General features: G+C 31.9%; 1 protein-coding gene across 1 annotated transcript in view; it reads right to left on the reverse strand.

The window, feature by feature from the left end:
• Nucleotides 1–403: 403 nt before the first annotated feature.
• The window catches only part of LOC133197517 (neprilysin-1-like), a 33,036-nt gene continuing 6,623 nt past the window's right edge, over nt 404–26,816 (reverse strand). Inside the window, exons 2-21 of the mRNA XM_061333594.1 lie at nt 20,064–20,108; nt 17,031–17,192; nt 16,108–16,191; nt 14,072–14,277; nt 11,457–11,636; nt 10,816–10,902; nt 7,827–7,951; nt 7,627–7,729; nt 6,949–7,068; nt 6,496–6,594; nt 6,173–6,250; nt 5,736–5,836; nt 5,483–5,541; nt 5,167–5,218; nt 4,513–4,580; nt 4,147–4,277; nt 3,494–3,559; nt 3,305–3,400; nt 2,223–2,299; nt 404–1,237 (exon numbers count right to left, since the gene is read on the reverse strand). Coding sequence (XP_061189578.1) covers nt 1,138–1,237; nt 2,223–2,299; nt 3,305–3,400; nt 3,494–3,559; nt 4,147–4,277; nt 4,513–4,580; nt 5,167–5,218; nt 5,483–5,541; nt 5,736–5,836; nt 6,173–6,250; nt 6,496–6,594; nt 6,949–7,068; nt 7,627–7,729; nt 7,827–7,951; nt 10,816–10,902; nt 11,457–11,636; nt 14,072–14,277; nt 16,108–16,191; nt 17,031–17,192; nt 20,064–20,108 — 2,039 coding nt within the window. The 3' untranslated portion in view covers nt 404–1,137. The remainder of the gene's footprint in view (nt 1,238–2,222; nt 2,300–3,304; nt 3,401–3,493; nt 3,560–4,146; nt 4,278–4,512; nt 4,581–5,166; nt 5,219–5,482; nt 5,542–5,735; nt 5,837–6,172; nt 6,251–6,495; nt 6,595–6,948; nt 7,069–7,626; nt 7,730–7,826; nt 7,952–10,815; nt 10,903–11,456; nt 11,637–14,071; nt 14,278–16,107; nt 16,192–17,030; nt 17,193–20,063; nt 20,109–26,816) is intronic.

Below are 26,816 nucleotides of genomic sequence, written 5' to 3' on the forward strand. Positions count from 1 at the left end.
GGGAACGTTTAAAATAAAGAAAAACGAAAAACTTTTACTTTGACATTTTATTTACAAATTGTGTACATGTAAGCAAAAGTACTACATTTAACTGACGCATACTTATTCAGCAAGGAAAAAAAAGGTAAATTGAACAAAAATGAACACATATATTTGTACTCAATAATTAGAAAATATACATATAACAATAGATAAAAAAAAATTACATAAAATCGCAAAGTATAACATTTTAACGACAAAATTATAAACGAAAAACCGTAAATAACTGTACAAACGACGAAATATTTGTTCTTGCATGACTCTTCTCTAAAAAAAAATATTATGTAGTAAAGCTCATCACATGAACATTGAAGGAAACTCGGAATAATAGTTGTTTTAATTAGAAAATTCTTGATATAAAAAACAAGAAAAAAAAATATAAAGACTGTCTTTTTATTACTAGAGTATAATAAAATGTAAAAGAAAGTAAAAATATTTCAAATTCCAAACAATATGGAGGTATGTTTCATATTTCTAAATGTCCAAATGCATGATATGAAAGCCTTTAATACATAATTTTTTAATAAAGCAATTTGCACAACATCGATTAAATCTCTGCAATATACAAACTTTTTAAAAATAAATCTTTTAAAATGTAACAATATAAATGTATCCATGACGTCAACTGTAGCAAATGTGAGTTTGGGCTGTCATGTCAGCTTCTGTACAGTAATATATTATATCATTTCATCATTCTATCAACATTTTAGTAAAACAAACAATTCAACTGTGTAAAAATTAAATTAGACAATAATAATTCATAAATATTCATGATATTTGTACAAGTTTAATACAAATAACGTCGTTTTGACGCACTCAACAAGATATAATACAAAAACTCCAAAACATATTGCATTTGTATATCTTCATCACTGCAAATCAAAATTGCCGATGAATCACCATGAATTTGGATATTTGTTTCAGCAATGCCTCCAAATGCACAAAGAAAATCTCTTTGCCTTTGTTCCCATGCTATTCAGAGCTCGTGTGTCTATGCTAGTTGTATCTCTTTATTCAAAACCTGCTTGGCATAAAATAAAAGCGCTTCCCATGTGTATGGGAAATAGGATGGATTGAGATACAATAACTATATTCAGATCACCAGATGTGACATTTCTTTATTGGGTTCATACGACTACCAAGAGGACACTTGTACGCTTCCGAAAAATCGTAGGAATTGGATAGAGGCCCTAGGACCCTAAAAATTAATAATGATGTGCTTAATGGACATGAAAGAGAAGTGTGTTATTTTTTCTTGTTCAACAACAGCAAAATAATTCATTTAGGGAAAAAATATGAAGTACTGAAGTTCATATGGTTTGTTATTTGAACTGGCATGAGAGTATACGCTGTAGTAAACAAAACTCTTTACCTGTCGGGTTCAAGAACCGAAAGCTCCCAAAAATATGCTTGAGATAAGATTAAGTCGACGTTATTAAAACTCGTACAATGCATACCAATGTATGTGTACTTGTTCGAAATCAGTTCACGAAGTAAATTTTTTTTTTACATGTTGCTAACATTTTGAAAATTAAAATACTTTGTTGTATAGTGCAAATAAATCAAGAGTCTGTGAATCCTAAATTAAAGTGGTTAATTTTTCAAGTGCTGAGAAACAACATACTATTTTAACGTATGAATATTCCTCAAAATTGCACTCATTTGTAGAACATATCTATTGTTCCATATGAATCTCGCAAGCAAAAATCGGATAAAATCTTACCTCAAGCACTAAATTGTCCTTTTTTTAGTCCAAAATATAGTTTTATGTAGTTTCACATATAAAGCAACAATTCAAAAAAATTATCCCTTAAAAGAAACAGGTCCTTAATTAAAAAAACACAAAATATGTATGGGTGCCTGAAAATCGCATGAAATCTGTTTTCCTGTTGATAATAAAAAGGATCTCATCCAATCACCCAATTCAATTTTTTTTTATTGTAAAGACCCTAACATTATAATACTCCGTCTCTTTAAACACTTAAAAATATGCTTCATGCTGAAAGTAAGCTATATTCCAAATCATGTCTATAGATTTCGGAAAAGGATTAGCTACATTATCTCTAGAAAGAGGCATATTTCAGAAAAATGTAGGTACAACTCAAGAAAAGCAAACGAGTTATCTATCTTTCAATGAAAAAGATGTAACAAGGTATAACCCTTTCACGGCGTTACCATCCTACCTTATTGATCCCGGACTGTGAACGGAAGTCCTTATTTTTTCTAGTGCTTCTTCATCACGCATACTTCCACACCAGATCTTAAATATAGAGTATAGTCCTAGATTACTAACCATAAAATCTACCCATTTCCAATATGAAAATTGCTTTTAGAGTGCACAGTTGACGGACCTCATTAGAACTTTCCAATAACCTGATTACTTAACGGTACATATAGTATTTCGTTTTGATCAGTGCCATTTACATAAAAAAATCAAAACTGCTAAATGTTCAAAAATTTCATATATTAGTACTATACATACGAGTACTTTGACAAACCATAACATTTCTGCGCACGGAATATAAAATTTTGTATAACAGTACAAGTCCCAATTACACCAGCATATATACAGTAACTTAATAGGTAAGTGCATTCATATTTCATTTATTTTGTTGAAATAACCGTTTGAATATTCTTAAACGAATCAAATGTAATATTTGTCTTCGTTTCACAGTAAAATAGACAATTATAAGGCACCAATTATTAATCAACTTTCCACTAGTAGCAAAATGCACATTTAGATGCTTTGTTTCATGCGCCAAAGTTTAGATATGCATGGTCAACTTTTTTTCAGTTGACGGCTATTTAACGGTTATGAACAATCAATATCAAATACAAGTTACATTTCAAATTAAGTAATGTATTGAATTGTGTAATGTACTGAATTGTGATATACGACGACACAAAATATAATATCATAATTATAAATGTATGTGTAATGCAGCATGATTCAATATGGTAGTGACCTGCGTATCACAGAGCTTTTCTGATTATTAAAATCAAGTTTGGTCTATTGTTTCTGGATAATGAAAAAAAAGATCATAGAGAGACACACTGAAATATAAAGGATCTACGTGTATTTGGAACAACAATTAGCTACGACCTATAGAAAAAAAAATTGAATAATTCAGAAAAAAGAGGCGACTGGGTTCACAAAATTTCAAGTTAATCTTTTCCCCTCATCATTCCCTCTTTCTATCTTTGTTAATAAGTTATTACAAGATTTCTTTGAACAATAATTATTGATATCTGACGCAATTTTTACCTGTGCGTAGTTGAGGAAAAACAACTGCTGATGAGAGAGACCAATTCCAGGTAGATCTTTCTCAGGTCCATACTTTTCTAACCACTTTTTGTACGCCTAAGTAATAAAAGATTTAATACATTTTATTGTTATTTTCTTTTCAAAAAGTGGCTTAAAATTATCTGCTGCATAAATGTCTGTATTACCTACCCGATAAGCCTGTTTGAGACCTCCGTTATCGGCAATGTTTTCTCCCTGTGTATTTTTCCCATCAATCTAATAAACATATTTTTAAACAAGATCTAAAAATATATTTCTAACGTTTACACATTGAGCAAACCTACAAACAGCGAGCACCAAACTTTTGATATTTAGAGATAATTGCCAATACCTCGTATGTAATTATGTTAGAAAGTAGATGCACGATGCCAAACTCATTCAGTTGTGAGCACAGAAATTGAATTACTATAGCGACTCGTTTTTATCTTGTTGAGTCTCAATTTTCATGGATTTCGAGGGAACGAATATGGAACTTTTACAAAACATTACCTATATACTCCATATCTTTTTAATTAGATTCATAAATAAACCTGTTAATATTTAGCAATCTACAAAAATAGCACTCACGAATATTAATAATTCTACAGTACTTATTAGACTGCATGCAAATACAGTAATTATGAGCAACATTCACTGAAATGTTAAATGTTATTCATAGATCGAAGAAAATTATTTTTTCAGGCGTCAGACAGAATTATTTTTTTTCCGCCTCAAAAAATTTATCCCTTAACTATGTTCCAAAAGCGAAAAGTTGTCAACGAGATTTAAAACTTATAACTTGTTGGACAGTTTAGTTGACCTACATTGAGACCTATCTGTTCCAGTTTGTAGCTAGAGTACTGGTCAATCATACACTGGGCTCTAGACCTAAAGGCTTCAATTGTCTCATTCTTCCACCATTGCTTCAAATTTCCTGTCATATCGTACTGTCGACCTGGCAATAAAAATCACTCTGCATTAAATGCTATAGCTACCCATCTATTCTTCCACCTTTCAGAGTGTTAATAAAATTCAATTATTTCTTTAAGAATACGCAATTGTTTTTAACTAGAACTGCAGGTGGTCGAAGTCTTCGTATAAAGTATCTAAATTCAGGATGTCCTTTACTTGCTAATTGTTATTTATCATTTTCAAATATCAGCTATATTATTTAAATGAATAATTATTACCTTTATCATCGAATCCATGTGTGATTTCGTGTCCAATAACTACACCAATCCCACCATAGTTTAAAGATCTAATCAGAGAAACAGAAATTTTACAGAGGTAATTAAGGGTCTTAGCACTTTCTATGTATCTTAGCCTGAAGAAAATTAATCCAATTTTTGAAAAAACTTTCAACCACTGCATGTATTCTGTATAAAATTTCAAAGAAGCACATTCTATCATTGACCATTTTTTTTCTTCTACAAGTACAAGGTGATGAAAAAAGTTTAAATTCAAGACATTGTCACAAATTAAACTCTGCTTAAAGATGCTTATGAGATATCCCCATGCATATTTATTTTCACAGGAATGAATAAAATATATATATTCGAAACATTTATAGGAATATGTTTTAGAAATATCTGAAAAATAAGTATTTTGTAAATGAAATCAGTCATCTTTTTCCATATACTTACAACACCATGCATGTTATTTAGAGAGATTAATAATTTAATACTCCAAGAAATGTTTTTAAGAAAAATATTTTAAAAAATTGTCTTAGAAAATAAAACTTTATGTACGGCTCCCTGCCCAAACATGTGTATAGGAAAGTCAAATTTAGAGCTTTGTATGCACCACAAAATTTCTAGGTTTTGATTATTAAGGCGTGTACTTACTTCGGATAACGATCGCTGTAGAATGGAGGCTGTAATATACCAGCAGGAAAAACTGTGAAAAAAAATCTTATTTTCAAATAGTTGAAGTATCAAAACATTATATACAACGTTATCTAGAAACCATGTTGTCAACAATTCAGACAACAAGGATTGAAGTCAATGATCTAATATACCAAGAGACTAGAAGCTATTCAGATGAAACTAGGTGTTAGTAATATTTCTCTCTATCTGACTTGTTAAGCTTTATCGGTTTGTTAATAATTAATGGCCTGTTGTCTGATATCACACATTGGTTTACAATTAAAATGATATTTACCAATGTCATTTGTGTTAGGATTGTAAAATGCGTTCACTACTGCAGGATCTTGCTCCCATCTTAAATAGAAACATTGCACATATTGTTAAATGCAAATCATATGTTTGTTTACATATAAAAGAAATAAAATTCAATAACAATGTTATTCAAAAATTAATCGCATGCTTTACAAAATCATTTTCTTAGTAAATTTTCTCTCATTTAAAGAATTAAAGGTATCGCTTGACAATTTTTCTACAGTGTTTGGACTTACTGATCTTTATCCACAGGTTTTCGAAGTTTCTTCATTACAGATGCCACTTCAAATCTCTTAATATTCATCAGATTTGAAAAGTACTCCGGGCCTATATTCAGCTGTCAATGAAGGAATATTGATAGTGAATGAAAGTTCATTTTGAATTTATATTGCATATGTCTTGCAGTGGTAGTAAGAAATAATAATTTGGATTATTGTCATTAAAATATTGAATTTACCAGAAGGCAGTAAAGTATAGAAATTTCCAATATGACAGTCTATATATGACTACCATGTACAAATTCTGAATCGATAAATTCTAAATTAATGAAGTAAACTGATGCTGGTGTATGACTGTGAAACAATCTACTGTCCTCTTCCATCATATTTTATCAATAGAAGTTCTTCATATCAGATATAGAAAGAAAATCCTATTTGATGACAGAAATACTTACATTTCCATACTTATTGTTCAGTTTTGATTCATTTTTAATGAAATCAGGATAGCCAATTCTTTCATTCATTGCATATGCCTATAAGATAATCTTTGTTAAAAATATGTAGAAATTCTTTTGGTGAAAAATAGCTTTTTTAATATGTACTAAGCGTGTATGGATTTCTAAAATATTCAGAAGTAACCTACATGATAGAATCTTACAACTGGAATAGAAAGTTACTAGGAGACTTGCTATTTTGTTAATAAAGCTGTATAAAGGTATGTACCTTATATCTCATCATTAAACAAATATTGATAAAAAAAAAAGCTTGATATATGTACCTTTACTCTCGCCACTTTACGAGTAGATTCATCCATCCAGTCATTTTCATTCAAAAGCTCGTTGAAGGCTTCTCTTAAATTGTGAATCATATTCAGTGCCTATAAAATCACAATGGTTTCTGATTTTTATGCTTTGAAAAGTAGCTCACAACCAAGAGACTAGGAAGCCATTAATCATGTCAGTTTCTATGAAGAAATACATTTTAAGAACATGCTTTCCAAATTAAGTCTCTATTTTATAGAAGACTTTTTAGTACCGGTACCACATAAAAAATTGCAAGATACCGACACTTTGAAAATCTAGAATACAAAGCAAAAATTTCTTCAGTAAAATCTTCAAAAATGATGCACGGCTAAGGCTTTAGTGTTCTTTTTTTTTCAAATTCATAATGTACAGCCCACTAGCTAACATTTAACTTTCTTTTTTAAATGTATGATTAACAGCCTACTTACCGCTTCTTTACTTTCTTTTTTGAAATTCTCTCGTATAAACATGGCGCCCACTGCCATTCCCATATCATCATTTGTCAATTCAACACATTTCTGCCATCGTGGCTTGTCTCGTGTTATTCCCTGGAATTTTGAAAGATTCTTATTAACAATTTTGCTCTAGGAATACAAACCTTACACAATTGTTATATACAAAGTTTTGCTCTAATATAAAAACCATTCATATAGTATTCAATAATATTTTTATTATAATTAAATAGTTTTGAAAACATTCATTTGTGATGATCACCCTATTATAATACTTTAAGTTAAATTCATTGGTTAACATTAAAGGTTTTTTAACTTATAATTGTGAGGTCAATTAATATCGTAATTCACTATTTTCTTATTTACCATTCCACATAATAACCGTAATTGATACTATATGTTGTATTTAAGGTTGGTCATGTATTTTCTATGTGTTAAATATAGTAAATTCAAAATGTACAAAATATAGTTTAAGTATTGTACTTAAAAATCTAAAAGAAAATCTTTTTCCTAGATTAAGCGTGAAACTAACTGAGACATAACTGTAAATATATATCTATAAAAATCTAGTAAAAAAACTTAATGTTTGTCTACCATAGTTTTCTGCTAGTTAAAGGCTCCGGATCTTATGATAAAGATATCAATAGAACTTACTTGTGATTTAGCTCGATATTCTCTGCGAACCTTTTGGTACACTTCTGGTAAGTCGGGCAGGAATTCTAATACTACTCTCCAAACTACATAATTGGCTATAATTCTGTAAATCAAATGTTCCTACTATGCACTAAATTTACTGCATAATTTGTTATGTATACAACTAATATTGATATCAAAGTTCAATAAATCAAATATACCTTTTGTCGGTGACGACCAACAACTCTGCCATATCTTTCATATATCCTGGAGCAAATGAAACAAGATTTTCTTTGTAGCCCAATGTATATGGTATGAACTTTGAAAAGTACTCCAACCATTGAAACTAGAAAATAGGATACTCCCCAGTTACATACTGCAGTAGGTTCTCAGATTTAGGAAATAAGTAAAATTGATTTTTTACATAAAACATTGTTGGATTTCTATTTAAAGACAATATTAATACAATATTTTGCAAAATATTTTGAAAAAAAAAAATGCTATGAGTTGATTTAACTACTATAACTTAGTAGGAAGGGTGCACGATGCATAAAAACTGTTTTGAAGAGGACCAAGATATGTATGTATATTTGTGTGGGGACAATTAAGCAGTGTCAAGCCTATTTTAAGGCAATAGAAAGAACACGATAAAAAACCCTTTAGTCTGATGCATTCAAGGGGAAATGAATATGTCCTGGCGATCAGAGACCTAGACAACTGGGATAAAACAAATATAAATGAATGAACATTTTTGCCTTTATTCATATATTATTTCATATACTGTATTATACATAAATAGAAATATGCTGGATAAAACTCGTCGAATATAATATGGAGGAGCAAGTCAAAAGTTATTTGGTTCTTTAAAGCTTAAAAATATATTTAAATTTCAAATATATTTTTATATCTATTTCTCATGCACATTGCACTGAAAGAATGTTATTTTTTAACACAGTTAAAAAATCTCAAGTTTAAAAAAATTCTGAATCCTAATCTTAATTTTTAAATTTTTTTTTAGATGGCATAGGTACATATGTTGTAATATTCATTTACAACATATATACAACACGATCAAGAGAGAACAGGTTTAAGAACATGTTCGTGATCAAGTCTGACAACTCCGATACTAAAATTACAAATCTTTTTCATAGAAAAGCGGTTAATGATCATACTAGATATTAGCTAGCATTCGAAAGAAGACAATGTAATTAAATGATGAATTGATATTTATTAATATATTATTTTTCTCTTTTTTCTGTCTTGTCTACAATAGACAAATATTCCTATTGGTCTTTTGTTCATTCGGTTAAAAGTAGCAAATGTTCAATGAACCAAGCATTACTATTAGACATAAAACGTTTAATTGTTACATAAATATGATCTTTTGGTCTTCATGACAACACCCGAAAGACGCCATATAAGGTTTGTTCTGTGTTGTGGCCTATGGCCTTCAATTCGACATTTCGATATATCGACGACGTATCATCAATTAACATAGTTACTTCGATTCGATGAAGTGATCTTGAAATAAAAGAAACCACAGAGTCTGACACATCTGTTTTATTTTTAGATATTTTACTAGAAAAAGACGATAATGGTAACCTAAAAACAAAACTTCATGATAAACGTAATTTCAACTTTTCTATTGCCAACTTCCCTTATTTATGTAGCTATATACCCTTATCACCTGCATATGGGATTCATATATCTCAGTTGATTCGATACGCAAGAGAATTCTTTACGTATGAACAATTTCTAAAACGAGGCAAGCTATTGACAAACAAGTAGATGAAACAAGGAAATCAACAATCTCGTTTAAAGTCATCATTTCGCAAGTTTTATGGTCGATACAATGACCTTGTCGGCACATACAACCTATCATTGAGTCAAATGCTGGCTGACGTTTTTCATACTAATTGTTAGGCCATTATTTATTAACTGAACTCTCTACGGATTTTTTCGTTTCTTTTTCCGATCCTGACAAGGAGCACAAGGCGGGTTTGACCGACTGGTCCGCAGGGGATGCTCACTCCTTCATGGCACCTGATCCCACCTCTAAATTTTGAGGTCAGTTTTTGTTCTGCTCCAAATTTGTATCGTTGCATTGGACTTTCGAGATTAAATACTGTTCGTTATCTTAGTATTTCATGAGGGAATAATACATTTTCAAAAAACTCAAATCCTTAAGATTTTTTGTATTTCGCTCTTACTTACTATAAAGCAAATAGCTTTTGGGGGGTAATTATTTAGTGATTACCAATACATTGAACTCTACACACCCTCTCAGAGCCTGTGTACACATGTATTAATCAAGTAATAGCAGAGTTTTCCCTCAACGTCATACTTTGACAGGTTTCATACCATTTGGTAGGTCATTGGTTGTATACTAAATTTTACTACGGACTATTTCGTCTACCTGATCAACAAACAGTGTTTACAACGGGTGTGACCGGTCGACAGGGGATGCTTACTCCTCCTAGGCAGCTGATCCCATCTCTACAGTTTCCAGGGGTCCCTGTTTTATGCCCTGTTCACAAATTTTTACTTTAAACTTGAGATCGATCACTGTTCGTTATCTTCACCTCTTTCTTTAATGAACCAACTCTTAAAAAGAAAACAAAAACACGCAGTTCAAAAAGCTGTTATGTAGATGCACATGGATAATTAAACTTAAAGAATGTTTCCTTCATGAAGTATTCAGATATGTATTTTGTTTCTTAATGGCGTGGATGTGAAATGATATATAACAATACTTAGTCTGTCTTGTGCAAGTTCAGTTGGATGCATTGTTGATTTGTGAAAGAATTCGCATAAAGAAACATTTCCCCCTTCTTTTTATTCCCGCATTATTTCACTCATTGCTTCAGGTCCATTTTTCAAAGGTGTCAACTATACAAATACCAAGATGAAAATAATGTTTTTCTAAGTATATTAGATAGTATCCGATTAATTATGACAAAATAATATAGCCAATGTGTATGAAACGACATCCAAGTGAGATTAATATTGAATAGATATCAACAGAAAAACATTCCGGTATGTCAGTCCTATGATTAATAGCCATAATAACATCTCCCTGGTAGATAAGCTATTATCGACAGTAGTGTGATCACTTCGCTTACCAAAGAAATAAATAACAGAAATACTTAGGGATTAGTACATGACAATGTATTAAGCATGATCTATTTTTTTTCCTGACTTTAAGCTTACATTGGGCACATCTTTAGCAAGGTCTCCAATCGACATCTTGTTATAGATAGCCCCCGTATCGTGTCTCTCCGAGGATGGCTTGGTTATCTGCAATACAAAAGAAAAACATATTTGTTTGTGTAAGGTTAGGCCATCTTTTATAAAATACCTGCTTGCAATCTCCCGACTCAAGAAAAAAAGTTTGGTCGGTAATTAGGTTAGGAGTTTTTCCCCTTAAATTTTCAGCATTAATGCTGAACTTTCAAAGTTTATTTAAATTGAAGGTACATGTATTTATAAAATAAAATGGTTGTTGACGGGAATAAGAAAACTCCGGAATAAATAAATAAAAAAAAAAAGCCATGTCCTGGGGGACAAATTTTGAGTCCATTTTAGTCAGTCGGTCGGGAGAGGACAAACAGACCTTTTTTTCAAAGATGATTTTAGTTTCCCAACTTTAAACTCTGGGGTAAAATATTATAGAATATCATTTATCGAATGCGTACGAAACTGAAAATACAGTTATTTTACTTAATGTGCTTTGAATCTTTAATTAGGACTATTTTTGAAATATTTCAATAATATATAAAGATCATTTTCAATAATTGTGTTACAGCTAAGAATATATTTTTGTTCTTCTTGAATATCTGAATTTTGCTTACATTAGCAATTTTGGTTTCAAACTCGAACACTTGTCTCATTTCCCTCTCTGCATCTGATCGAGTTGCCCCCAGCAGGACTGCTGTATCCATCATATACTGGAGATAGGCCTGGATGTAATCAGACCCCGGGTCGTGGAGGAAGTATTCACGACTGGGCATCCCAAAGTCTGGCTGGTCTATCTACACCAAAAACACAAACTTTCATATTTCTTTTAAAAGCATTTTATTGGAATTGGAAAATTATAATCATTGAGCGTTTGAGTCAACAGAGAACATATATTAGATCTAGTCAATTACTGTGAAAGAGAAACTTCACACTCACTGTGCTATAACACTAAAGTGGTGTAAATCAAATGTGAATTCTCCAGAACCCAGAAATTTTGAATCTCAAAACTTTTCTAAAAACCAATAGCATCAAAACATATGACTTTTCAACGCTTTGTACAACCATTAATCCTTACAATAAATTAAAAAGTTGGCTTTTTGACATAGACAGCTGCTTCCTCATTAAAAATGAGCTCTTAAATTTTCAAACCGTGTGCTGTGTCATCCTCCTCACAACGCCATGAGTCCTATGTCAGCTCGTTGCCGTGGGACCCACGGCAACGAGTTGACACAAGATCCCTAACCCCTAGCATTCTGAGGCTGTTTGGTCGTCTAAAAAATTACTTTGTTTAAAATTATAAAACCATTCCCATTCTACATACAAGTACTCTGAAGTTGATATTATAAGATGCTGGCGTTCCTCATTGGCAATATCTATGTAGTCTTTGGAAGCCAGGCCCTCTGAAAATCTGTTTGAATTTCGAAGGGCACTAATTGTGTCCCTTTATTAGCCGACCTGTTTTTATACTTTTATGAAGCAGAATATATTCAAAAACTTCTACATGAGAGAAAACTCTTGCTATGGCTTTCAATTCAACATTTCAATATATCCTTTCATTTTATTAAATCTCAATTAACAATAACTATTTTTAACTCGATATGACCCACTGGGCCCGAGATGAAGAACACCACAGAATCTGCTGCGTCTGCTTCTACGTGGATATTTTTATTGTCTATAGACTGCCAACTGGCAGCCAGGCTATTTGACAAACGGGATGTATGTTTGTTGTTTAATGTCCCTCTCGAGAATTTTTCACTCATATGGAGACGCCACCAATTGCCGGTGGAGAGCTGCAAATTTTGTCCTATGCTCGGCACTTACGGCCATTGAGCAGTGAGGGGTCTTTTTCGTGCCAACACCTACTGCGACACGGGACCTCGGTTTATACGGTCTCATCCGAAGGACCGGTCTCCACGTCCCACAGTGGGAGTCGAACCCGCGACGTAAGGATCAACTCCTTACCTCGCGACTCTAGAGCAGACGCTCTAACCACTGCGCCACGCGGGCGACGACAAACGGGATGACTTCAGCTTTTCGTAGTCTGCTTTCCTGTTTGTGTAGTGATTTTCCGCGTGTGTTTGTGTCCCGGATGATTCGATACTCAAGTGTAGGTGAGAGCAGTCATTTTTAAAGGGGGACGGGTACTGACAAATGAGTTGATGTTGCAGGATTTTCGGATGTCTTGTTTAGGGTCGGCATTTCGCAAAGTCTTTGGTCGCTTTGATGACGTTGTTTGCGGATGTATCCTGTCGCTGGGTCATGTTTTATCTGGTATGTTTTCCGCCGCTTATTGGGATATTTTGACTAGTTGCTTCGTTTGCCTGGTCGATACGAGGGGCTCACGGTCGATGTGGTCAGTCGGCGAGGGATACTTGCTCCTTCTGTGCACCTGATCCCGCTTCTGCTGTTTCTAGAGGTCCGTGTTTTTATCTTGTTCACGACTCGTATTCTTTACTAGACATATTAGATTGATGACTGTTATCTTCACCTTTTACATTAGAAATTGTGAGGAGCGAGATGGTGTATTCACTGTGTCATTTATCTTGTTGATCGTACTGTATGATGTTGAATTTGTTTTAACTATCTCTAAATCATGACAAATACATCTTAATTGGGCAGAGTCTTACCACAAAGATTAATCAACTTAAAGATGTTAAATCACTCTACATAAAAAGTCTATCTACATGTTTATGAAATATTCAGTGCCCTTGATATATAATAGTTAAAAAAAAGATAACATGATATCCTTGTCCAGTGATTTTTTTTCCATTTTATTATTAAAATCTCTTTTATCAAACCATTTCCTTGTAGTAATTAAGAGGTTTTTCAAAGAAAACTTTAAATAAACCCTTTAGATCATTTTTTATTACACTTCTTATTTGCCAATGTATGGTCTACGTGAAAACCAAACAAGACGTCAGTATTGTGGTATTAAAGAACTTAGAGTCGCCTCGTATTGTGTGGCATGGAAAAGTGCGCTTATGACACCTTTAGCTTTCGTGCCACAAATCACAACAAGATATAGATATCTATTTAAGCTTACATAATCCATTAAGGTTACTATTGTGTTCATGATACTCCGTCTCACTTCCTAAGCTGTCGGTCTAGCATGATTTATGTATGATTCCCTCATATACATATATATCAGATTCCTATTTTTTACTTCATTCCATTTTTTTTTAAAAAAAAGAACTGAGATAAAAAAAAAACTGACAGAAAATTTGACAACCTGTATTATATTAGATGTAGAATTTTTGTCGTCCGCCGCCACAGAACAAAACAGGATGATATTGCTGGTAAAATTGGCTCTCACTAGACCCAAAACGTCCTCTATAATAAAGTTATCTCCCCTCCAGCTCTTCTCTACGACTGGCCAACCTCCAAGTAGAGAAATCACTCGACGTAAGGGTGCATCACCAACAGCTTCTATTCTACCTGTAATTAAAATTTTACCTTTTTCAAATACAAATATGGCATTGTTTGCTATGAACTATCTTTATTTATTATTTAATAATAGTGCCATATGAGTTTTACAATACCATAACTAAAAGTAAGAAGATTGGCGAACAAGGCGAGCGAAATGCCTATAGTGCGACAAACATGAAGGTGAAAAATTAAATCTCAAAATTTTCTTTGATATTTCATGTAACATTAAAGTATACGTTGTGTAAAATCTCCACAATTTTTCAAAAGCCTCACCAAAAATTGCAATTATTTGCCTATGAAAAGCAAACACACACTAAAGAGGACAAAAAGATCATACTATAACACAATTTTAGATTTGAGTGGGTCTTCACTCCACTTCTTTGAAAGTTTTTCCTCAAAGGTAGCGTATAAAATATAATTTTTTTGGTTAACAAAAATATAGAGCAATGACCCCCTATACCTTAAAAATACACTTTCGTGACACAACGTTCGCAGTCCATTCAGTCAAGGGTCACATCTTAAACATGATTCATCAGGAGTTGCGTATAGTGGTTAGCGTGTTGGTCTCAAATGAAAATGATACTCAGAATTTTATTGCTAGGGTTCGAACCCCATGAATACCACATTATTTTTTAATAAAAGAATAATTTTTGTCGCGAAAATTTTCCTCAGAAAAGTTTTGTGTATTATAATTTTATAAATTTCAATAATGAGAACTTAAATCTAAATACTAAATTCACAAACTGAATATGATATTCATGTATCTGAAGATATAGGCATTCCGTCGCCTTGTTCACCCATCTCCTTTTTCATATGGACCTATACTCTGATTTATGACGGTGAATTATGCACTCTATTGTGCACTTAAGTAACAAGTCAAATTAACTGATCAATGTCGTAAACTTAAAATGATAATCATTTTCATTTTTAACAATATTTGATTCCGATGCCAATGATCATATGGATAGATTTGAACTGTTCTCATAAAGTATTCAAACACTTCTTGGGTATGACTTTAAAATCAACTTAAATTGCAAAGAAGTTTTAAAAACATTATCGCCATCAAATACATTTTCTCACCAAATATCCAATTGCATTTCATTTATCGATACAATATCAAGAAAAATTTCTACTCTTCCGAGCTGAAATCAAACTAACATTTTTCTTCTCACTTTGAAATATTTTGTAACCATATCAATGTATGCATAATGTATTTTGTTCTCTCTTTATTAATAACCCTCATAAATAATCTGCCAATAATATTTTCTGGTAACGTGTTGAAATTCTCATAATTGAACTCAGCATACTGCACTTTATCATATTAATATTGATTCTGAATGCATGACTCCCCTCTGATAAAGCACACATAAAAGTTTAACGATAGCGCTATGATACCATCATTTGTAGGGGCCTCCCTAATCCAACTAATTTCTTTAACGGAAGCTCATCAGAGAGGACTAACTGTTTCCTGTATAGGATTTAGAATGATTTATCTCCCACTAAGATTAACATTCTATTCATTTAAAAAATGTTTAGGTGGAATAGAAGAATTGAGGATTGAGTACATTTTCCAAGACATGACAGATTAACCCACAACATTATAACTGTGTCTTTGAAGGTTTCTTGACTACAAAATTTTCTGCTAATGACAGTCTTAAAAGGAAATGACAGGGAAACGAGCCATTTACTAGTAAAAGAAGCCAAGACTTCAAGAGGGAAAAAATCCGGTTTGCATAATATCTTGAAGAATACCTTTTTACATTCTTTAAATTATATGATAGCTGGTGTTTTCTTTTGTTCTTTTGAACCACGCTGTTTGCTATCGTTAGGAACACTTACTTGTGTTTACACATGATCTGTATAACTGCTTGGCCTTTGATGTTGCTATGCTATCATAACTCTGTTCTTTTTCTTTTAATAAGCCTGTACAGAGAGAAGGATGCAACATAATGGATCACGACATTTTGCACTTCATATTGCCAATAAAAGTTTTAAAAAATATTTCCATTCTATTTTCAAATTAAATTCATAGTCAGTCTCTAAATAAAAGAAATTTTCAAACAGATCAACATGAAACCTCAAACTTGCAATATTGGGGGGAAATGATGATAATAAATAAATTTATAAGTTCTATGATATTCTATATATATGTAAGAAATGATGATAATAAATAAATTGATGAGTTCTATGATATTTTATATATGTAAGAAATGATGATAATAAATAAATTGATGAATTCTATGATATTCGATGAGTTCTATGATATTTTATATATGTAAGAAATGATGATAATAAATAAATTGATGAATTCTATGATATTCTATATATATGTAAGAAATGATGATAATAAATAAATTGATGAGTTCTATGATATTTTATATATGTAAGAAATGATGTTAATAAATAAATTGATGAGTTCTATGATATTTTATATATGTAAGAAATGATGATAATAAATAAATTGATGAATTCTATGATATTCGATGAGTTCTATGATATTTTATATATGTAAGAAATGATGATAATAAATAAATTGATGAATTCTATGATATTCTATATATATGTAAGAAATGATGATAATAAATAAATTGATGAGTTCTATGATATTTTATATATGTAAGAAATGATGATAATAAATAAATTGATGAATTCTATGATATTCTATATATATATATGTAAGAAATGATGATAATAAATAAATTGATGAATTCTATGATATTCGATGAGTTCTATGATATTTTATATATGTAAAGCTTTCTTACTTCTGAGTTTTATTTGCAAGTCATCATGAAGTTTCTCGAATGTATTGAAACTTGGTCTGTCATCTGGAATGATGTGTTTTTTATTCCAGTTGCCACAGGCGTACTGATAGAAGTCTTGACAGGGATTTATTGAGGGGTCTATGGACTCCAGAAGCTGAGAAGCTAATGGCAAAAAAGAACCATAGATGTCAATACTGAGTGCTCTATTATCGGTAATCAAAGGATGGAATACCGCAGTTATGTCTACATGTTTTTAAGTTTGACAAGAAGTAATTAAAAAACTATGTCAAGGGAACTTTAGAGTAACTATGTCATGATCAAAGAGAAAAAAACAAAACAGCAATTTGAAATGGTTGTTATAAAAAAAATGTCCCGGATTTTTGCTAATTATATTGCCAACGGATACCTGGATAATGGTCCTTATGATCAATAGGTATGGTCACCAAATTATTAGTTTTTTATTATCAATTTAGACGTTTTTATTTGAAAACACCTGCTTAAAAAGTGATTGAAAGCAAAGTCATCGTTGCCCTACGGTTATGTAGTTAAGAAATTATAGAATAAAACGTATGGTTTAGAGTCTTTATAATTGACATAAACATCAAGGATTTTCAGGCTGTGTCCTTGAAGAATATTATTAAGACAATCCTGTAGCATTTTACTGCCAATCAAGGGTTCACATTATATTGAAATGAATGTCTTCAATCGTTGCCCTCAGTGAACAATAACTATTATTCTTGTTGTTACTTATAACAATTAGATCACACTTATGGCACGCCAAATTCACAAAAATGAGCTAAACATATTTCACAGTTTATAAACTAGGTTTGTCGACAGTAAATTATTGTTTACTGATCCTAAATTATAGATAACGAGGTTAATCTATATTTCACATCACTAAATCATTGTTTACGCCTTGATCTATGTTATACAAGTGAAAACTAAACTTAACACTGAAAACAATCATTTCATTGATTATATGTTTGTTTTACGTCCCATTCGAGAATTTTTCACTTATATAGAGACGCCACCATATATCGGTGAAGGGCTTCAAATGTAGACCTTTACTCAGTGCCATTGAGCAGTGAGGGTTCTTTATCTTGCCAATGCCTACCGTGACACGGGGTTTCGGTTGTTAAGGTCTCATCCGAAGGACCCGCAACTTTCCCCAAAGTGCCGAGCGCTTGGCGAAGGACAGTTGCTACATGTACCTATTTTTTATCGACTTAGGTCAGTCGCGGCCGTAATTCAAACGCTCACGGAGTGAGCGCTCTACCGACTGAGCTACCGTGACGGTCATATGCAATTGCAAAACAGTTTATTTGATAAATACGGTTTCACGATAAATTTGTAAACTATAGTTTACAACTCTAAACTATAGTTAACGAATGTTAATTATAGTTTACGAGAATCTCTGAATTTGAAAACTATCGTTAAGAGTTAACAGGTATTAAGATTCATAATCTATATCTTTCAACTATTAACTACAGTTAACGAGTGTGAATTATAGTTCATAACCATAAACTTTTATTGGCAAATGAGTCATAGTTGATGTCTCAAAACTAGAGTTTACGATCCTTTATTTTAGTTCAGGTCTGTTAATTATTATAATTTATGAGTATTAATGACAATTAATTATAGTTTACGAGCGAAATCTATAACTAACGAATGTAAAACATACTAACAGTTTATCTGAGAAATATAGTTTCACGATTTGTGAAACTATGATTAACAACTCTTTTCTATGGTTAACGGCTGTATATTATAGTTTAAAAATGGGAAGTTATATTTATCGGCAAAATCTATAGTAAACGTTTATTTACAGACAGATAAACGACGAATAGCATTCGTAAAGTATAGTTTACAACCGTTAAATATAGTTTTACAGATGAAAACTATAAATAAAGAATCGTTAACTATATCAGACTGAAGTTTACAATCGATAACCTTTACACTATGTTTTCTAATTTTTGTGAAATTGGGGGGCCATACACATTTTCTATGAGAGTGAATGATGGTATACAAACAAAGTCAATTAACAATTACAAAGAAGTCAATTAACAATTACAAACAAGTCACGTAACAATTACAAACAAGTCAGGTAACAATTACAAACAAGTCAGTTAATAATTACAAATGAGTCAATTAACAATTACAAATAAGTCAATTAAAAATTACAAACGAGTCAGGAAACAATTACAAACAAGTCAGTTAACAATTACAAACAAGTCAATTAAAAATTACAAACGATCGAGTCAGGAAACAATTACAAACAAGTCAGTTAACAATTACAAACAAGTCAATTAAAAAATACAAACGAGTCAGGAAACAATTACAAACAAGTCAGTTAAGAATTACAAATAAGTCAATTAAAAATTACAAACAAGAATTAAGAAATAAAGAAACAAGAATTTAAAAATTCAAAAATTTGTCCTATAGAAAATGCACTAAGGGTCATTAAAAAATACGTAGACTTTTCTCACAGTATTTTTTTTTATTAAACGTCATATTATAATTAACCTTTTTTATTATATTTTAACAATAAACTGAAATAATTTGAACACGATTAATTAAATCTGTGTTACATTTTAACAATATTTACTTCTTTTGTATAATATTTGAACTCTTACATGTGTAATATTTCAAGAATGTAAGGGTAATACTAAGTATTTGAACACTAAAAAGAATGAACACTTTATAACCGTAAGTGTAATATTTGAACATTAATAACTGTATGGTATAATATTTAAATACAAATAACTACTATAAACGTACTTTTTCTTCGCGGATTCAAATCTCTGCGGAATCACAATTTCTGTTAAATCAGCGGTTATACAGCTATGCAGATTTCTTGGATTGCCATTTTATGTGACAAAGTTTGTGATCGCGTACACAGCGTAAATTAATTCCACACGAAAAAAGCATATCTACAGTAAATTGCCCTAATTATTATTAACCCAACTACAAAGTGCATAATTAGATAACTTATAATGAATACGTGAAATGGTAATAAATATATTTCTGCTGACTTACCAGTTTCAATACAGTCTTTTGTTAAACAAACATTTGATGTGGTTTCTACAAAAAAACAAAAGGATTAATTATTACCAATAAGATTTTCATATCTCATTTTTGCTGAACAATGAACGGGATAAAAGTACTGCGCATTTAATTGTAAAATTGACATGGCATAACTGTCAAAGCTCCATGACTTCCTGGGTCCTTAACTTTAATACAACGTTTAACCTCTGGGGTTCATAAATTAATTCTAATGGACTATAAAATAGTCATGATCTACAAAAGCATGTCAGATGTCTTTTAATTGAATAATGATTCAAAATAGTTTGTATGTTAATGAGCAAATAAAATTTCAGTTATGATACAGATCATGGCACGAGGTTTATTTTTTCACACATATACTTGTAAAAGGAAATCAACATATATACGAAAAGTACACACAAACTTTTATGGTATAAGTTTTAGTCTAGACTTTCTTAATATCCCGGTTGACAGCTAGATTATTATTTATATATATGTTAACCAGGGCAAATTCTAAAAAGAGTAAAGACAATGAATACACGCTGTACGATGCCTTATGGTCTGAATGTTAGCCAGCGTATTCCTCAGAAATTCTGGTGCACGGAAACATGCCATTTAAGTTGCAACAACAATTGTCTGTATACTGTAGTTAGGAATAAACAAATAAAGTTCTAGAAGATAATACCTGTACATGTATAACTCAATGTAAAATTATGTAGTATATGAGTTATCTGAAATATGAAAGAGGGAGGTTCTCAGAGAGTGTCAATGGCCCTTAATACTTTAAAAAAAATAAACAAATTAAGATGCGTCAGTTTAATAAGGCAAAATCTATATTGTATCGTGTGACTACATATCTAAATCAAAAGCCTGAAAGGCTTCAATGACGTCGAAGAAGAAAAACAATTTCAAAAGATCATTTTGAATTTGAAGATAGTAATAAGTCAAGTGAGTGACTCAGGAGAAATAATAAAAAAAAAATAGTTTTAAACAAAATATCACAATTACAGTCTGGGGCCTTATGTCATGGTCCGAATGGAGCAGGGTGCGAATTGACCAGACACCGTCGAACATGTTTATGCTAAATTCTTTTCAGTCAGTTGAAGAACTATGAAGGATTTCATGAATTTATATAGTATTTTTTCTAATTGCCAATGTCATAGCGTTGTATTAGTGATTGCATCTAAACTACAACCAAGACTGTTCTGTTACAGTTACGATCGAGTTACGATCGGGCGTGGTATACGGTATACTGGGAAATGGAGGAAATAGAGAAATACAGTAATACTGGTCAATATCATCGGTTTTTAGGATAGAGTTGATTAGAAGATTGTATAAGTAAAGCTAAGATTTAGAAATTCAATCTTTTTAGTCTTGTAGTATTCGTGTTTATGTAATTTTGTAATTATTTTACCTCCTGTTGTGTTGTTTATGTTACACGGTTATCGTTCCGAAATGTTATTCATGTCATTCAACGCACCCTTTCTGTAGAAATTCATCCGCAACAACCATCACTTTTTTCTTGTGTGAGAATAAAACATAATATTGTTGTTTTGCAATAGAATTAATTGCAGATATAATTGATGCAATTTTATTTTCAAGCTATTATTCATTTTGAGCGTTTTCAAAGAAATTGGTTTATAGCTATTGCTATTTTCTATTGCGGATGCATCGACTGACACATTCGGTCGCGTACATATCCGGTCGCGATTTCAACTGGGCGCTTGCTAGATGACGTTCGAGCTCCAAGAGCTCGACGTCATAAAAACGAATATACATGTATAATGACTTTTTTGTGAAAGTGTGACTCCACCCATCCAGATAAACGGACAAAGTGAAGCCAAAGTGTCCGTCATTTCTCGGAGATGATATAGTATAAAATTCTCGTTAGTGACTGTTAATTATGATCTAAATAATTTGTATTACTGTCCCTATTTCATGAGCATTTCTACAGAAAAGGCATGGACAGTTATATCATGTTGTAAATTTTGCATTAATTTACCTCCACCTAATAAACTCAAAATTAACAAGACATGCTAGTACAACGAAGTATTGCTGTTCATTTCACATGCTTGAGGATTTTACTCGTATTTAATTCTTACTTAAATATTTAAAAAATCTACCAATTTTGTATAAAATCCAAGAGTATAAAATATGAAGATAACGAACAGATTCAATCTCGAAAGTCCAATGAAATGATACAAATTGGAGCAGAGCAAACACGGACTTCAAAATTTAGAGGTGGGATCAGGTGCCATGGAGGAGTGAGCATCCCCTGCCGACTAGGGCTGGGACGATATATCGAGATATCGATTCAATGTAAGGATGATACGCATATCGATACGTATGAGGAATATCGAAATATCGTCAAAAAATTCTGACTTATGTTTTTCTTTGTTTACTTAAAATTTTGGGTTAACCTTATAAAATAAATATGCTAAATATAAATATGAAATACATAATAACTAATACCACTTGTGTAAAATGATTTTGTTTTACAACAGATATACAACTTCTTTGAATAAATTAATCTTATTTGGGAGGAAATGTTTCGTTCATTTCAATACAAAAAAAGTTTTATAACCAATTCAACATATCGTGATACATATCGTATCGTGGCTCAAATATCGTGATACGTATCGATATAGAAAAAAAATTGTATCGTCCCAGCCCTACTGCCGACCGGTCACGCCCGCCGTGTGCTCCATGTCATGATCGGGGGAAAACCCCCGGAAATATCCGTAGACAGGTCAGTGTATAAGTAATGGACTAACAATTAGTATGAAAAACATCAGTCAGCATTTGACTCAATGATAGGTTGTATGTGCTGACAAGGTCATTGTATCGACCGTAAAACTTACGAGATGATGACTTCAAACGAGACTGTTGATATCCTTGTTTCATCAACTTGTTTGTCAATAGTTTGCCTCGTTTTAGAAATTGTTCATACGTAGAGCATGCTCTTGCATATCGAATCAACTGAGAGACATAAACCCCATATTCAGGTGATAAGGGTATATTGCTACATAAGTAAGGGAAGTTGACGGTTGGAAAGTTGAAGTCATCACGTTTATCATAAAGCTTTGTTATTAGATTATCATGAACGTCTTTTTCTATTAAAATATCTAAATATGAAACAGATGTGTCAGAATCTGTGGTATCTTTTATCTCAAGCTGACTGGGATATATCGAGTCGACATATGAATGAAAGTTACAATTGTTAATTGATAATACGTCGTCGATATAACATAATGTCGAGTTGAAGGCCACAGCAAGTGTTTTCTTCTTGTCATGTAGAAATTTTTGGATGAATTCTGATTCTTATGAATACAAACATAGGTCTGCTAATAAGGGGGCACAATTGGTACCCAAGGGAATTCCAACAGATTGTTGGAAGACCTGATCTCAAAAACTACATAGATATTGTCAATCAGAAACTCAAGCATCTTTTTAATATCAACTTCAGAGTAATTGTGTGTACAATCAGAATTCTTTTTAACAAAATAATTTTGCAAATGACCAACGACAAGGTAAGTATATTTACGAGTTTCATTTTTATTGAAAAAGCAGCTGTCTATGATGTCAAAAAGCCTGGACTTCAATTTATCGTGTGGAATGGTTGTATAAAGTGTTGAAAAGTCGTACGTTTTGATGTTATTGATTTTAGTTTAATTTTGTGATTTCAAATTTCTAAAGTTATTTCAACCTCAATACTACTATACTTCTATGTGTTGATGAGTATCTTTTTTGTCAATGTGTAAGATTGACTATACAGTGCAGTTTGACAGCACTGTAGTGTGATGAATGCGGAGACCATTTTGTACATGTACATAACACGTTAATTCATACTAATTGTTAGACCATTACTTATACACTGAACTGTCTACGGATTTTTCTGGGTTTTTCCCGATGATGACAAGGAGCCCACGGCGGGTGTGACCGGTAGGCAGGGGGTGCTCACTCCTCCATGGCACCTGATCCCACCTCTAAATTATGAGGTCCGTGTTTGCTCTGCTCCAAATTTGTATCGTTTCATTGTACATTCGAGATTGAATACTGTTCGTTATTTTCGTGTTTTATTTATTTATAGCAGTTTTATATACACCGTGTGTTTTATTTTATTTATTTAGATAGTAAGCTGTTCATCACGACAAAAAGCACAGACAGAATTGAAAATAGAAGCAATGCTAACACGTTTATTCTCAGATATTTCGTTTGCTTATACAACTAACAACTGTTTGTCTATCCCAATACAAAGTTGTAAGTTATTTTATTCTTCCTAGAAATTCATTTCAAATGCGGAGCACTTTCTTACCCACTATGTGACTTTCATGGCAAACATCCGTACAAAACGTGCGCTAATGTAACGTACATGCACGCTTAGATCCCTTTAGTCCCTGTCGATAGTGTTTGATGTGGTTGTAAGAGGTACCTTTTTTTAAATATAATTTTGTCTTTCAATGATAACCATTTTATATTCAGAAAAATGGCTTTTGAAAGCTAAAACTCACTCAGAAAAAAAATATCAACATTGTAATAAGACCCATGCAAAATTAACAGCATAGTGTAAATTTTGCATTAACCTCAACCTAGTCAACATGATAAAGACAGAGTCGTAAAATTCTAGTAATACGGTGAAAAATCAAGATAGAATAAAATATTGAGATAACGAACAGTATTCAAGCTCAAAGTCCATTCAAATAATACAAATCGGGAGGAGAGCAAACAAGGAGCATCAAATACATCAGAGACGGGATCAGGTGCCATGAAGGAGTAAACAAGTGGACTGGAGGATCATATAGACTACAATTGTGCTTTTTGTGGTAAAGAAAATGGTTTTTGTAATACTGTCATGTTGTAAGCACTTATGCTTTTATTATTGATAATTTATTAATAACAAATTTACATGTATTAATTTAGCTTAAAATCTTTCATAATAAATTTTATAGCAGAATACACACTTACAATCTTATAAACAACTTTTTTTCTCTAGTTCAAGTTAGGGCTGGGACGATACAATTTTTTTTTCTATATCGATACGTATCACGATATTTGAGCCACGATACGATATGTATCACGATATGTTGAATTGGTTATAAAACTTTTTTTGTATTGAAATGAACGAAACATTTCCTCACAAATAAGATTAATTTATTCTAAGAAGCTGTATATCTGTTGTAAAACAAAATCATTTTACACAAGTGGTATTAATTATTATGTATTTCATATTTATATTTAGCATATTTATTTTATAGATTTAACTCAAAATTTTAAGTAAACAAAGAAAAACGTAAGTCAGAATTTTTTTGACGATATTTCGATATTCCTCATACGTATTGATATGCGTATCATCTTTACATTGAATCGATATTATTGATATCTCGATATATCGTCCCAGCCCTAGTTCAAGTTATTTGTTCAACTGGTTTTTTAAGATATCTAGTAAAATCATGTACTCAAGGTCAAACACTTACAAAATCAAGAAACAGAATATCGTTTTTACCATGATATTTTGTAACAACATTGTTTTTGTTTGTAAGGCTCATTATATAAATTGTATTTTAGAGGAACTGGGATTTAATTCTACAAGTGGTAATCCAACTTATATCCATAGCTCCCTTTCTAAGGAGGAAATTCTTCAAAATCATATGTCAGTTTTGAATATTTTTAATATTCCCAACAATCAAAATGAATTTGAATTACCATATCTATATTGGATTCCGAAACTTCGTAAAAATCCTTACAAAGATACATAGCGGGTTCCAGTAAAGTTCTACCAAGTTCTACCAAGCCTCTTTCTTTACTCCTCACTTAGATATTAACAGTAGTGAAGGAGAAACTTCAAGAGTACTGTGCAACAATATAATCGAGAAGTGGTGTAAATCAGATGTGGATACTAAAAAATTCCAAGGAACTTTTGGAACATTTGAAATCACAAAATTTTACTAAAATCAACTTTTCAACTTTATATACATCTATTCCCCACGATAAATTAAAGTCCAGACTTTCTGACATCGTTGACAGCTGCTTTTTCAATAAAAATGGAACTCATAAATTTACTTACCTTGTCATTGGTCACTTGCAAAATTACTCTGTTAAAAAACAATCTGATTGTACACACAAGTACTCTGAGGTTGACATTAAAAAGATGTATGAGTCTCTGATTGACAGTATCTACCGGTATGTGGTTTTTGGAGATCAGGTCTTCCAACAATCTATTGGAATTCCCATGGGTACCAATTGCGCCCCGTTATTAGCAGACCTATTTTTGTATTCATATGAAGCAGAATTTGTTCAAAATATTTTACGTGAAAAGAAGAAAACACTTGCTGTGGCCTTCAACTCGACATTTAGATATATCGACGACGTATTGTCAATTAACAATGGTCATTTCCATTCTTACGTCGACACGATATATCCCGGTGAGCTTGAGATAAAAGATACCACAGAGTCTGACACAAATGTTTCATATTTGGATATTTTATTAGAAAAAGACGTTAATGGTAATCTAACAACAAAGCTTTATGATAAACGTGATGACTTTAACTTTTCAATCGTCAACTTCCCTTACCTATGCAGCAATATACCCTTATCACCTGCATACGGGGTTTATATCTCTCAGTTGATTCGATAGGCCAGCGCATGCTCTACGTTTGAACAATTTCTAAAACGAGGTAAGTTATTGACAAACAAGTTGATCAAACAAGAATATCAGCAGTCTCGTTTAAAGTCATCATTTCGTTAAGT

The sequence above is a fragment of the Saccostrea echinata genome, unplaced genomic scaffold (assembly GCF_033153115.1).
Source record: "Saccostrea echinata isolate AGI-Se365-2 ecotype Australia unplaced genomic scaffold, CSIRO_AGI_Sech_v1 ptg000030l, whole genome shotgun sequence".
NCBI classification, from domain to species: Eukaryota; Metazoa; Mollusca; class Bivalvia; order Ostreida; family Ostreidae; genus Saccostrea; species Saccostrea echinata.